Raw genomic sequence first — 14,597 nt, 5'->3', positions numbered from 1 at the left:
TTTACTTTAGAAACCTTAGAATCTGCTGTTTCCGACCTTGTATAGAAAGCTAATTTCTGAACTGGATGATTTGAGAAAGTCCGGTTTTAAGTTTAAAAAAAGAATCCAGATTGTTGTTCTTTTTTAGCTTGCTAACTGACATGATCCACTTCCCCTGTGTGTGTCATTTACCAGGCCTGAACAGTGCACTCTGCTTGCTCAACACACTTCTGAAAATGGGTCACTCACTCATAGCTCTCCCTCGTTCCTCCTCCCTCCTTTATTTTTCATCCATCCTTCCTCCTGCCTCCTCTATCATTCCCAGAATAAACAGGAAATGTAGCACAGCCAGCTCATAGTGGGAAGTAGTGACAGCTACTCTGACATCCCTTCCACACACACACATACACATGCACACATCAACCCACGCATGCACACACTCTGGCCCCATTATGATGATGTGCACGCTGTAAGGAGTGTTGAAGGGATTCATATGCTTCTCAGTGTGTAGTGAGTACAAACACAGACACACAGGAGCATAGTATCCCTGGGGCTGGCTGGAATTCTATTAGCCAACTAAAGTAATCAAGGCATTACTGATCACTTCCTCTCTCTCTCCCTTTCTCTCTCTTTCCCTTGCTCTCTTTCTCTCTCTTTCTTTCTCTCTTTCTCTCTCTTTCTCTCTCTCTCTCTATCTCTCTTTCTCTCTCTTTCTTTCTCTCTTTCTCTCTCTCTCCCTTTCTCTCTCTTTCTCTCTCTCCCTTTCTCTCTCTCTCTCTCTCTCTCTTTCTCTCTTTCTCTCTCACTTTTTCTTTCTCTCTTTCCCTTTCTTTCTCTTTCTCTCAATTTTTTTTCAATGTATCTCTTTCTCTGTCTCTCCTAATGACTTCTCCGTAGTAACGCATACCTCCCAAACTATCATTCCACCCTGAAATAGACTACAGACTAGATATATACAATGTAACATACATTGTATTGTTTGCATTGTATTGTTTATTGCTTAACAGTACAGTATATCACCCTTTATCTTCTAACTGCATTATCATGTGTGTGTGTGTGTGTGTGTGTGTGTGTGTGTGTGTGTGTGTGTGTGTGTGTGTGTGTGTGTGTGTGTGTGTGTGTGTGTGTGTGTGTGTGTGTGTGTGTGTGTGTGTGTGTGTGTGTGTGTGTGTGTGTGTGTGTGTGTACCGACAGATCACATTAAACAAGGGCTGGGAAAGGTTTGCGCCAGGGCGAAGTGAGGAACCGGCTAAACCTTAGGATGAATCAATAACTCCAGGCTATTAAATACCAGGAGTGAATGTTAGGGATGCAGAGTGCTGTAGTACAGTTACACCAGTCAGCATATACGCCACTAGGCTATAAAGCCTATAGATTTTGTCTCGGCTGAAAAAGACTCATGCGACGCAGTTAAAATCCGTAAGGGGGGGGGGGTGTATCTTAGCATCACAATACTATCTAACCTGGTCCCAGGTCTGTTTGGGCTGCGACCATAGGAGTTGACTATACAGGACAAACTGATCTTGGATCAGGCTATTGTAAAAATACATGGAGGAGAGATGGTGTAGTGAATGCCTGGGACAGTATAGGGAGAGTGACCACAGATCAGTTTCTCCATTAGTGCCTTACCCTCCTATAGCTAATGCTCCCACATGTGGTTATAGACTGTTGTGTTACAAGCAAATGGTGTTCACTGTGATATTGGGTTCCCCTCAGTACAACCAGGAACTGTGGGTATAGGCTGTGCTGCTGTTACAAGCTAATTGTAGTCAATGTGATATGTTTTTCCCTCTCCTCAGTGTAATCAGTTGTGAAGAAGGAAAAGCACTGGCTGACTCATGGAACGCAGCATTCATGGAGTCCTCCGCTAAAGAGAACCAGGTGATGATGATGACACCGGCCACTCCCGAATAGATGTATAGTTTGGCCAACTCTGTTTTGACATCTAGTATTGTAATGGATGCCATCTTGGCACAGAATGTTCCAAGGCAATTACAGTCTAGTTTGAATTTAAATTGGAAGAGTAATCTAAAGGAAGGAACATTTGTTGCCAACATGGCCTGGACGCATCAATGCATCATTCAACAGAATTGTTGCTATTTCCTTATTGTACCACATGAGGCATGTTGGATCCATTGATCAATGCTACTGTGTTGATGATATCAAAATAGTGTTTGTATCAAATATTCCTCTCGTCATCTAGAATGTTTGGATTTCCTACTTTCTTTATATCCTAGCAATAACAATGAATCTATCAACTTGGTTTACACTAGATTGTAGCATTTGCAAGCACAGAGCAGAAAAAACACCCGTCTGCACAGCCCTGTTGTTGTGATATGACATTTCCTCCCTCTGACTTCCTGTTTTCTGTGAGTCAGACAGCGGTGGAGGTGTTCAAGAGGACCATCCTGGAGGCGGAGAAGATGGAGGGGGGAGCGCCCCAGGGCAGGACATCCTGCTCCCTGATGTAACCCTCCTTTTCCCTGCCCCCCCAGGCCCTCGAACACCGTCCCCAACCACAGCACTGGACACTGGGAAATCCCTCTACTTGAAGTGGCTAACTGCCTGTTTTCCTCCCTCGAGAAACATCTGTCTTTTTCTTTTCTACATTTCTTTTTTCATTTCCAGAAAGACAGATGAAGACTTCGACATTAAGAGTAACAATCGATCCCAGCTTAGGGTACACCCGTCTTGCTCCCCCTGACTTCCCCTTTTTCTGAGAAACCAAATGTGGTGAAATATCTAGCCTTACTACTCCTCATTTAAAGCCTGTAATTTTCTACCTGACCTCCCTGCTCCTCCCTTCCCCTTGAAAAGTTTGTATATTGTATTTCTTAAAATGTTATTATTATGGCCACTATAGTTGGCCAGCATTCATTTGCTAGTCTAGTGAATGTTGATTCTGGTTTTTGATTGTAATCATTAAATCAGCATATTGTTTCACTAGAGTTTGATTTTCTTATTTCTCAAAATTTTCTGTTTTTTTTGTTTCATACAAATTAGCAGAATACACACGGAGGTGTTTTGATACATTATATAATTCAAATAGTATATGATATATCTTTTCCCTTACCAGAGATAAGGGGTTCAGTATTCTACTTCCAGTTGGCTCCTCTACCTCAGAACCTGTCAACAGGCTGATGTTGCCACTCAGTCAGGGATGTGCCATCACACTGCTCCACACATTCACTCACGCCAGCTCTCAGAACGGGGGGGGCGTGATAATTAACGTTACCAAGGAGAAATGGAAACCTAGTGGGTTGGAATAATGTGTCCACGAGAGATCTACTACTCATTATATTCCACTCTTATTTGCCAGTTGGAGATGGTTTCTAATTATAGGATTCACAATTCACTTCTAGCTGTTCTTTCCTCCATAGAATACATGAATTTCATTGTCGGAGACAGAGGCTTGTCCAGAAACAACCCCAACCCCCCGCAAAAAAAATACTATATACAATATATACACTACCGTTCAAAAGTTCGGGTCACTTAGAAATGTCCTTGTTTTTGAAAAATGTTTTTAAAAATGGCCATTAAATTAACATCAAATTGATCAGAAATACAGTGTAGTCATTGTTAATATTGTAAATTACTATTGTAGCTGGAAACTACATAGGTGTACAGAGGCCTATTATCAGCAACCATCACTCCTGTGTTCCAATGGCTCGTTGTGTTAGCTAATCCAAGTTTATCATTTTAAAATGCTAATTGATCATTAGAAAACCCTTTTGCAATTATGTTAGTACAACCAATTAAAAGGCAACAGGATAAATTCAATAACCCTCTCTGTTGCTTTTCTCAACGACCTCATTATCAACCAAAAACAGAACCAAAAGCACTGTCGTCGTTGACCCCCATAATACCTCAAATCAGAACATTTGAAAGAATGTTAAAAGGGCAACAATTGCCCATTGTGAATGGACTAGTGATCTGGTTGGATCACAATTGACCGTTCCTCCACTGTTGTCCTGATTAAAGAAGCAATAAAACTGTCCTACGTTGAGTATTTATTTTTATCTCACCTTTATTTAACCAGGTAGACAAGTTGAGAACAAGTTCTCATTTACAATTGCGACCTGGCCAAGATAAAGCAAAGCAGTTCGACAGATACAACGACAGAGTTACACATGTAGTAAAACAAACATACAGTCAATAATACAGTATAAACAAGTCTATATACAATGTGAGCAAATTAGGTGAGAAGGGAGGTAAAGGCAAAAAAGGCCATGGTGGCAAAGTAAATACAATATAGCAAGTAAAACACTGGAATGGTAGTTTTGCAATGGAAGAATGTGCAAAGTAGAAATAAAAATAATGGGGTGCAAAGGAGCAAAATAAATAAATTTATTAAATACAGTTGGGAAAGAGGTAGTTGTTTGGGCTAAATTATAGGTGGGCTATGTACATGTGCAGTAATCTGTAAGATGCTCTGACAGTTGGTGCTTAAAGCTAGTGAGGGAGATAAGTGTTTCCAGTTTCAGAGATTTTTGTAGTTCGTTCCACTCATTGGCAGCAGAGAACTGGAAGGAGAGGCGGCCAAAGAAAGAATTGGTTTTGGGGGTGACTAGAGAGATATACCTGCTGGAACGTGTGCTACAGGTGGGAGATGCTATTGTGACCAGCGAGCTGAGATAAGGGGGTCTTTACCTAGCAGGGTCTTGTAGATGACATGGAGCCAGTGGGTTTGGCGACGAGTATGAAGCGAGGGCCAGCCAACGAGAGCGTACAGGTCGCAATGGTGGGTAGTATATGGGGCTTTGGTGACAAAACGGATTGCACTGTGATAGACTGCATCCAATTTGTTGAGTAGGGTATCTGGAGCATCAGCATTTGTGGGTTCCATTACAGGCTCAAAATGTCTACAAACAAATAACTTTCTTCTGAACTCGTCAGTGTATTCTTGTTATGAGAAATGAAGGCTATTCCATGTGAGAAATTGACAAGAAACTGAAGATCTTGTACAACGCTGTGTACTACTCCCTTCACAGAACAGTGCACACACCTGTGATGGAAACACAAACAGTACAGTTTTATAAATGCCTTACAGATTATTTGTTCGTTCGACGTTAAACAAACGCGTACAGAAGTAAAACTGGAAGTTTGAGCAGTTATTCTAAGGTTGCTGCATACATTCTCGTTTTTCTTAATGAACGGCACAGGGTGGTGAAAGTGCACTGTGTCCAATCCAACACTTGCAACGTGCTAAATTAGGTTATTTCTCTGAATTGAATCAGAGGTAAACTTCAACATGTCTTTACTCCAAGACTGTTGGTGTAACAAGAACTCTGCATTGTATACGGACATGGTGACGTCATATCAGTACGTCACATCAATACAGGACAACCCCCCTTTACTTTACTTCAGTGATAATGCTGAGAAGCCTGTGTTTGGAGGATATATTGTTGGTTTTAACCAATCAGCGTCCAGGATTAGACCCACCCGTTGCAAATCGATATAAACTTCAGTCAACCTGACATACACAACACTTATTCTTAGCTGTACAGAAACCTGTGTCCTGTTGGTAGTGGACCCAATAGGTCAGTGGCGACGTCCTGCCACGGCCCTTCAGGTAGCACAGGTTCTCACGGGTTCTGGCACGTCTGGTCGTGCTACAATCTGGCAACCATGACATGACTTGACATGCCTCTCTGCGGCCTTGTCCCTGCCCAGCCACGCTACTTTACTCCTAAGAAGTTTTGTACTTACAATGCCCTAATGTCCCTCGTGAGCTTAGACTACATGGGGCAAAACAATGTTTTTTCCCCTTAGGACTAACTGTCCAATTACACACAGTTCATTTGCTATAGGTGCATTTGCGCGGCATGTCTCCTAACACCCAGTCTGAATAGCATTTCTCGCCCCTCTTAGCGCTTCATCTGTAGCCAATGCTTCCTACACTTCCACTTCCCTTGTGGTCATTGCACTTGGAGTTGCGTTCACAGCTATAAATCTCGCATACTCCTCTGCTCCATGTGTGTGTGATTCTTTCACTGCAGTCACTCCGAGTAGACGAGGGTCAGCGATGTTGCTTTTCCCTGGTATGTGGACAACACAAAAGTCATAAGGTTGGAGCCTCAGCACCCACTGTTCTATGCGAGTGCATGGCTTTGAGTGAAGACTGTAAATAGCTTTTAACGCCTTGTGATCAGTCAGTTGACTCTGGTGTTAGCCCCATTTAGATCCAGTTTACAGAACATGACAGACCCAATCATTCCTTGCAAAAGTGAATCTACTCTGGCGATTGGGTACATGCCACATATGATTGCTGTGTTTGCTTGTTTCATGTCCAGACACATTCTTATGTCTCCGTCCGGTTTTGGCACCACCGCTAGCGGATTCATCCACGTGTGGCACCATCTACTCTCTCCGTTAAGTCCATGTTTTGTAGTTTCTCTATCGTTTTCTCAGGTGGAATGGTACATGCCTAAGAGCCTGTGCTACTGTTGTCAGGTTTCTATCTACATGTAGGTTGATCTGGTTTGTGTTGACATTTCCCACCCCTTCAAACAACTTGGGCGACTGCTGTTTTCTCTGCACTTTTACATCTGTCACTGCTGCTATGGTCACAGCCACTTTTAGCATACCCAATTTAATGGCAGTTTCTTTCGCTAGCAACGGTTGAAGTCGGAAGTTTACATACACCTTATCCAAATACATTTAAACTCAGTTTTTCACAATTCCTTACATTTAATCCTAGTAAGAATTCCCTGTTTTAGGTCAGTTAGGGTCACCACTCTATTTTGAGAATGTGAAATGTCAGAATAATAGTAGAGATAATAATGATTTATTTCAGCTTTTATTTCTTTCATCACATTCCAAGTGGGTCAGAAGTTTACATACACTAAATTAGTGTTTGGTAGCATTGCCTTTAAATTGTTTAACGTGGGTCAAACGTTTTGGGTAGCGTTCCACAAGCTTCCCAAAATAATTTGGGTGAATTTTGGCCCATTCCTCCTGACAGAGCTGGTGTAACTGAGTCAGGTTTGTAGGCCTCCTTGCTTGCACACACTTTTTCAGTTCTGCCCACAAATTTTCTATAGGATTGAGGTCAGGGCTTTGTGATGGCTACACCAATACCTTGACTTTGTTGTCCTTATACCATCTTCCCAACTTTGGAAGTATGCTTGGGGTCATTGTCCATTTTGAAGACCCATTTGCGACCAAGCTTTAACTTCCTGACTGATGTCTTGAGATGTTGCTTTTTCCTCCATACATAACGATGGTCATTATGGCAAAAGAGTACAAAAAGTATGATCTTTGTCCCCATGTGCAGTTGCAAACCGTAGCCTGAGCGGCCTTTCAGGTTATGTTGATATAGAACTCATTTTACTGTGGATATAGATACTTTTGTACCTGTTTTCTCCAGCATCTTCACAAGGTCCTTTGCTGTTTTTCTGGGATTGATTTTCACTTTCCGCACCAAAAGTATGTTCATCTCTAAGGAGACAGAACCCTTCTCCTGCGTGGTCCCATGGTGTTTATACTTGCGTACTATTGTTTGTACAGATGAACGTGGTACCTTCAGGCATTTGGAAATTGCTCCCAAGGATGAACCAGAATTGTGGAGGTCTATAAAAACAAATCTGAGGTCTTGGCTGTTTTTTTTTTATTTCCCCCCCTCAAGCAAAGAGGCACTGAGTTTGAAGGTAGGCTTTGAAATACATCCACAGGTACACCTCCAATTGACTCAAATGAAGCTTCTGAAGCCATGACATCATTTTCTGGAATTTTTCCAAGCTGTTTAAAGGCACAGTCAACTTAGTGTATGTAAACCACTGGAATTGTGATACAGTGAATAATAAGTGAAATAATCTGTCTGTAAACAATTATTGGAAAATGTTTGGGAGAAATGTCCTAACCGACTTGCCAAAATTATAGTTTGTTAACTAGAAATGTTTGGAGTGGTTGAAAAACGAGTTTTAATGACTCCAACCTAAGTGTATGTAAACTTCTGACCGTATCACAGTGAACTCAGTGTGTGTGCTGCGCTTGCCTATCTTTATTTGACATGTGAAAACCCTTTTCACTGGTATTGGCTCGCTTGATGAGTGTGGATATAGCTTTTCATCAGTCTGTGATGAATGGCACCTGATTTTCCTGGCTTTCAGCATTTCCCATGTGATCTCATCTACACTGACCAAAAATATAAATGTAACATGCAACCATTTTAAATATATGAATTAAATTAATCTATGGATTGGTCACAGATACCTTAAAAAAAAGTAGGGTCATGAATCAGAAAACCAGTCAGTATTTGGTGTGACCACCATTTGCCTCGTGCAGCGCGACACATCTCCGTTGTATAAAGTTGATCAGGCTGTTGATTGTGGCCTGTGGAATGTTGTCCAACTCCTCTTCAATGCCTTTGCAAAGTTGCTGGAAATTGGTGGGAACTGGAACACGCTGTCGTACATGTCGATCCAGAGCAATCCGAACATGCTCAATGGGTAACATATCTGGTGAGTATGCAGGCCTTGGGGGAACTGGGACACTTTCAGCTTCCAGGAATTGTGTACAGCTCCTTGCAACATCGTGCATTATAATGCTGAAACATGAGGTGACGACGGCAGATGAATGGCACGACAATGGGTGGTGGTGACATCATATCAGTATGTCACATCAATACACGGCACATGATGATCAGCTTAATGCTTCTTTCCAATAAATATCGAGAGTCGTATTCTGGTGACATGACGATCGATGCTTGGCTGCCGTTTGACAAATAAAAACATGATCTCATCATGTAGGCTATACCCGCACTGTATCTGTGAGCTGTTGGCTAGAGAGCACTTGCCGAGACCAAAGTGGGCACATTCGCTATATAATACCATACATTTTTTGTGACAAAACCATCATTAGAGTTGAAAATGCGATGGAAACCCATTTAACTTGTATTTTTTATTCGGAACATGGGAATTTATCTGCAAAAGTTATTTTCATGTGTACTACATCATCACACATAACCTTTCAACCGTTTTAAAACCTAGCTTATTAGAGGGCAAGGAGGAGATTCTAAAATATTGGTTATACCTATCCAATTCTCCTTGGGCTACATGGCAACAGTCTAAAGTAGAGCCATGTATTTAGAAAGTTGAGCCAACCTTTTGAATTTTGTTCTAATTTTAGACATTCAGTTACATAGCATTATTTAAATACTTCCCATGTTATGTTAATATTCATTTTAAAGTGTCATGTAAATGCATCATAATGCTCATTCCAGTCATTATATTCCCCATGTAATTAATGGGGCGCTGAGATAGAGAGGGAGAGAGAGAGAAAGAGAGAGAGGGAGAGAGAGAGAAAGAGAGAGAGAGAGAGAGAGAGAGAGAGAGAGAGAGAGAGAGAGAGAGAGAGAGAGAGAGAGAGAGAGAGAGAGAGAGGGAGAGAGACTAAAAAGGGCTTAACATCCTCTAATGGATGTGTAGTCGATCGATAGAAGTCCTCAGGATTCAAGGGTAGTAATCCAATACCATAATGCACTGTGTGATGTATGTCAGGAGATCTCTTTACATTCTCTCTGCCATCTTACAGGGCTTTAAGCACTTCAGGATATTGCAATATCCCAATGGGTGTTTTTAATGGTGAAAACTATTTAATTACATTAAAGAGTCAGTATAATTCTATATTTCTCACTTGAATGTACAGAGATAGTTTTGACACGAACATACAGTTTTAGCATCTTTTTGATAACAAGATTTATATGCCCCATACATTATTGGCATAGCAGCCATATAAGTCATAAAAATCATAAAAGGCATAAAAGATTTGAAACGGCATTCTATCTCCTGATAATCTATTCAAATGTCCCCCACACTTTAAATACAATGACACGGCCAGTTCTAGTGCATCAGAGGTCGGAGGTCGTTTAAATATGGCTGTGAAACTCTGTGTGTGTATATGAACAATGGCAGGTCATAGTAGTAGTGTGTGAAGAGTGAAAGAGAATACCAAGTCTTTGTTGTAGCTCTGCACGCGCTCTTCTCCATCACCTGGTTGCCATGGTAACCACCCTCCCACCACACACACACACACTCTGACACACACACATTCTCTCTAACATGCACACACACACTTCTCTCTGTCTCGCTCACTGTGCATGCATACCAGGCCCCATTCAACTTCAGCATAAGAGAAGCATAGCATGTGCAAAACGGCGTGCACAAAGCCCCGGCCAAGCAAATTCCTTTGTTTGTCTCCTGTTCAGTCCCCCTGCAGCCAAAGCCCAGAATCAGCAGTGCCAAGAGTTGAAGGGGAAAATGCTCACCCAGCGAAAGCCCTAAGTCCCCCATTGTGTGTCCTTTGTGCGGAAAGCCTCGCGATACTGCCGGGCACGTGCCCCGCCATATATATTGGGGTGTCCAACTTTTTTACTGTTACACTTTCTTACTTGTGGGCCAGGTTGGACAGTATCCAGTGGAAAATGTCGCAGTATTCTGGAAAGGTAAGCAGCATCTGGGTCAACCTGCATTCACACAGCATCAGGTTGGCTAACACTGGGACATAACTGACTGGACAGGGATCCCTTGAAAAAGAGTTCTTCTGACCTCAACAGGACTGCCTGGTTAGAGAGAACTCTAGTCAATAAACACATAGGTTTGGGAGTGTATGCATTTACAGGTATTTAGTGCAGGTGTGATAACATTGGTTTGGAAGTGGAAAATGTACTTTTCTCATACCATCATGAGGTTAGGTATTCAACAAACAGGTGTTTTTTTTGTTTTTCAATTCAACACTCAATAAAATGTGGAGGCAATCCCTGGTGAACATTTTTAGATTTAGAGATTATTCTAATCAGAGCAATTACTCAGTTTGTCTTGCTGGGAGAAATACAGTTAAATCTGTTACAGGAGTTGAAAGTGAATGAATGGCATTGTATCGTGAATATTTGGGAAAAGTTTCGAGTGCATTCTGATTCTGCTCCCAGTTCTACCGTCAATCTTGTGTTATAGATATATCTAAAAGAGCAAGCAAGGTCTAGGAAAATTGTATTTATTTATTTTATTTTGAATAAACTATCAATGGCAGGTAGGGATAATTAGTTGGTGGCTGGCCAATAGGAGTAGACATAACATAGTCTTGTATCCATACTTCTAGCCAACTGCAAGCCAACTCTAATCTTCTATTCTAGACTTCTATTCATCTATAGTTGGCATTCAGCATATATACTGTACAGATCAGTGGAGGCTACTAACGGGAGGACGGCTCATAATAATGACTGGAACGGAGCAAATGAAATGGCATCAAACACATGGAAACGTGGAATCAAACACATGGAAACAAATACATGTGTTTGATGTATTTGATACCATTCCACCTATTCCGCTGCAGTCATTACCATGAACCCATCCTCCCCAATTAAGGTGTCACCAGACTCCTGTGCCATGGCCACAAGTCTGCATGATAAAATGTATTTATATACTGAACTGACGACACCACGCCAACACATACAAATCCACACCTACACTCCAGTGACAAAGTATTCACATGTCCGTCCAGCCTCTAGCCTGGGATCCAAAACGCTTTGCTCTGGACCATTTCACTACATTTTGAGTCATGAACTGGCTGTAATAAAGTTAAATTGAGCAATTGAGTTTGTATCCCACCAGGACTTAGGTTCAAATATGATTTCAAATCTTTCAAACACTTTAAGCATTTGCTTTAACCTGCCTGGAGTGCCAGGTGGATTTGCACTTCTGCAACATTTATATTGGTTAAATTGCAACAGAAAAGCTCAATCAAACCCACTGAATCTATAATGATGACAGGTTTGTTGGATACCACACTATACTACCTCCAACTCCCCACCCTAACTAATGAACTATGGTGTTAACCTCCTCCTGTCCACCCACCCCCCATCACAGATCACCTTCTACGAGGGAAAATGCTTCACTGGCAGGCAGCTGGAGGTCAGGGGCGACTGCGATAACTTCCAGGACCGTGGCTTCATGAACCGCGTCAACTCCATCCGTGTGGAGAGCGGCGCCTTCCGCTGCTTCGACCACCCCGACTTCAAGGGACAGCAGTACATCCTGGAGCACGGCGAATACCCAGAGTTCCAGCGTTGGAACAGCCACAACGACCACATGGGCTCCTGTAAGCCCATCAAGATGGTGAGAGACGGGGCTAAGAATTGAAAAGATAGGGGTTAGAGGTTAAGATGATAGCTAGTGAGGATGAGGAAAGGTTGAAGTTATACGGACATTTTGTGCTTTAACTCAAAGATACTTTAGATCAATACGGGGGGTGAATGACCAAAGCACAGTTTGGGTGTAGTGTTGTCAATTTGTAAACGTACCTCAAATTTAATCTCCTCTCTTCTTATCTCTCAATTTCCTCATTATAACAGCATTCCTATATTTGACTTGAAAAACTTGTGTTTTCTCCAATCCTCTCCTGTGTCCTGCAGCATGGTGAGCACTACAGAATGGAGCTTTTCGAGGCCTGTAACTTCTCCGGCCAGTGTGTGGAGATCTGTGATGACTGCCCCTTCCTGCAGAGCCGTGGCCTCAGCAAGAACTGCATCAACTCCATCAAGGTCTATGGAGACGGAGCGTAAGTAGTACACCTCTAGCCTAAGTTTCAGACTGCAATCACACATACACACACTGACAAACACACAGGCACTGACAAACACACACATGCAGGGGCGCACAAAAACAGACACACACAGCACTTGGCAAGACACGGAGATGAATTCATAGTGATTCAACTTTTGGATCTATTTTTGTTGAGCCAAGACATCCAACCTTTTAGCATATGTTAAGGTGTTAATTAAGTTGGCACATAATTGGAACACAGATGCTAATGATCTAGCTGGTAAATCATAGACACTGCTGAATTTCTAAATAACTTTAACACCACTAATCACACCTGTGGTCCCAACAGTTGTTTTCCAGGAGGGAGTTAAATATTAAAGGGGAAGTTCAGGATTTTACAGCTTGATGTTAGATGTTTCCTCATTACTGTTATTCCATTTGCTCTAAGTGTGTGAAGTGAGCAGGTGTGTGACCATTTCTAACCCGTGTGTGTTTCCTTCTGTAGCTGGGTGATGTATGAGGAGCCTAACTTCCGCGGCCGCATGTACATCGTGGAGAGAGGAGACTATTGCAGTCACAACGAGTGGCAGGCCCAGAACCCCAACATCCAGTCCATCCGTAGGGTGGTCAACTACTTCTAAACCTCTTCTCCTATTCTGCCCCAGACCTCGACCTTGGCATGGACAGTGACTTTTACCACTACCACTCTAGAAATGTTCAATAAAAAAAGACACCCCAAAAAAATCACACAAATTTATTTTTATCAAAGACTTGGCGTGTTCTCCTTCTGTGAGTTACTATGAAGTGCATGAGTGTCTATACAGAGCAGTGGTTTTCAACCTGGGGTACTAGTACCCCTGGGGGTACCTCCCTTTTCCACGGGGGGGTGCTTGTCTAGACTCGTTAAGAACATAGACCTAATGATTGATTGCATATGAGGGGGTAAGAGTAAAACGTCACTGGGGTAAAGTGACCAAAAAAGGTTATATATACAGAACCAGTGAGATTGTATAGAGCACAAGCAGGGAAAGAAATACTAACAATCATCAGTGTTGGGGAAGCAATTCTGAAAATATAGTTTATCAAGCAACCAATTACTTCACACTGGAAGAAGTTAAGCTACACTAAAGCTACCCTTAAGACAAATATACACTGAACAAAAATATAAACGCAACATGCAACAATTTCATTTTTTTTACTGAGTTACAGTTTTTACAAGGAAATCAGTCAATTGAAATAAATTCATTACGCCCTAATGATTTCACATGACTGGAAATACAGATATGCAGCTCTTGGTCACAGATACAGTGGGGCAAAAAAGTATTTAGTCAGCCACCAATTGTGCAAGTTCTCCCACTTAAAAAGATGAGAGAGGCCTGTAATTTTCATTATAGGTAACTTAAACAAAAAAAAATATTTTAAATGTATTTATTTGCAAATTATGGTGGAAAATAAGTATTTGGTCACCTACAAACAAGCTAGATGTCTGGCTCTCACAGACCTGTAACTTCTTCTTTAAGAGGCTCCTCTGTCCTCCACTCCTTACCTGTATTAATGGCACCTGTTTGAACTTGTTATCAGTATAAAAAACACCTGTCCACAACCTCAAACACTCACACTCCAAACTCCACTATGGGCAAGACCAAAGAGCTGTCGAAGGACACAAAATTGTAGACCTGCACCAGTCAGTATCTGGTGTGACCACCATTTGCCTCATGCAGCGCAACACATCTCCTTCGCATAGAGTGGATCAGACTGTTGATTGTGGCTTGTGGAATGTTGTCCCACTCCTCTTCAATGGCTTTGCGAAGTTGCTGGATTTTGGCGGGAACTGGAACACACTGTCCTGTTTTTGTTTGTATTTATTAGGATCCCCATTACTTCCTGCCAAGGCAGCGGCTACTCTTCCTGGGGTCCAGCAGCATTAAAGCAGTTATATACAATTTAAAATATTACATGACATTACATTTCATAACATTTTACCCAATAAATGTAGTGTTCCCTCAGGCCACTACTCCACTATCACATATTTACAATACAACTTGATGTGTACGTGTGTATGTGTGTCTGTGCCTATGT

General features: G+C 41.9%; 2 protein-coding genes across 4 annotated transcripts in view; both read left to right on the top strand.

The window, feature by feature from the left end:
- LOC118370839 (GTP-binding protein Rheb) overlaps positions 1 to 2,927 on the top strand; it is a 32,141-nt gene extending 29,214 nt beyond the window's left edge. For all 3 annotated transcript variants that reach the window (XM_035756041.1, XM_035756032.1, XM_035756023.1), the window contains 2 exons: positions 1,779 to 1,860; positions 2,358 to 2,927. In XM_035756041.1, the coding sequence (XP_035611934.1) occupies positions 1,779 to 1,860; positions 2,358 to 2,450 (175 nt within the window). In that variant the 3' untranslated portion in view covers positions 2,451 to 2,927. The remainder of the gene's footprint in view (positions 1 to 1,778; positions 1,861 to 2,357) is intronic.
- A 7,405-nt stretch (positions 2,928 to 10,332) lies between these two features.
- crygn2 (crystallin, gamma N2) lies at positions 10,333 to 13,288 on the top strand. Its single transcript, XM_035769795.2, has 4 exons — positions 10,333 to 10,423; positions 11,844 to 12,092; positions 12,389 to 12,534; positions 13,024 to 13,288. Exons 1-4 carry the CDS (start codon positions 10,403 to 10,405, stop codon positions 13,157 to 13,159), a joined length of 552 nt encoding a protein of 183 aa, XP_035625688.1. The 5' UTR covers positions 10,333 to 10,402; the 3' UTR covers positions 13,160 to 13,288.
- Positions 13,289 to 14,597: the final 1,309 nt, after the last annotated feature.

The sequence above is a fragment of the Oncorhynchus keta genome, chromosome 4 (assembly GCF_023373465.1).
Source record: "Oncorhynchus keta strain PuntledgeMale-10-30-2019 chromosome 4, Oket_V2, whole genome shotgun sequence".
In the NCBI taxonomy this organism is placed as follows: domain Eukaryota; kingdom Metazoa; phylum Chordata; class Actinopteri; order Salmoniformes; family Salmonidae; genus Oncorhynchus; species Oncorhynchus keta.
Note: the sequence above shows the minus strand (reverse complement) of the source record. Positions and strands in the feature narration are given on the sequence as shown.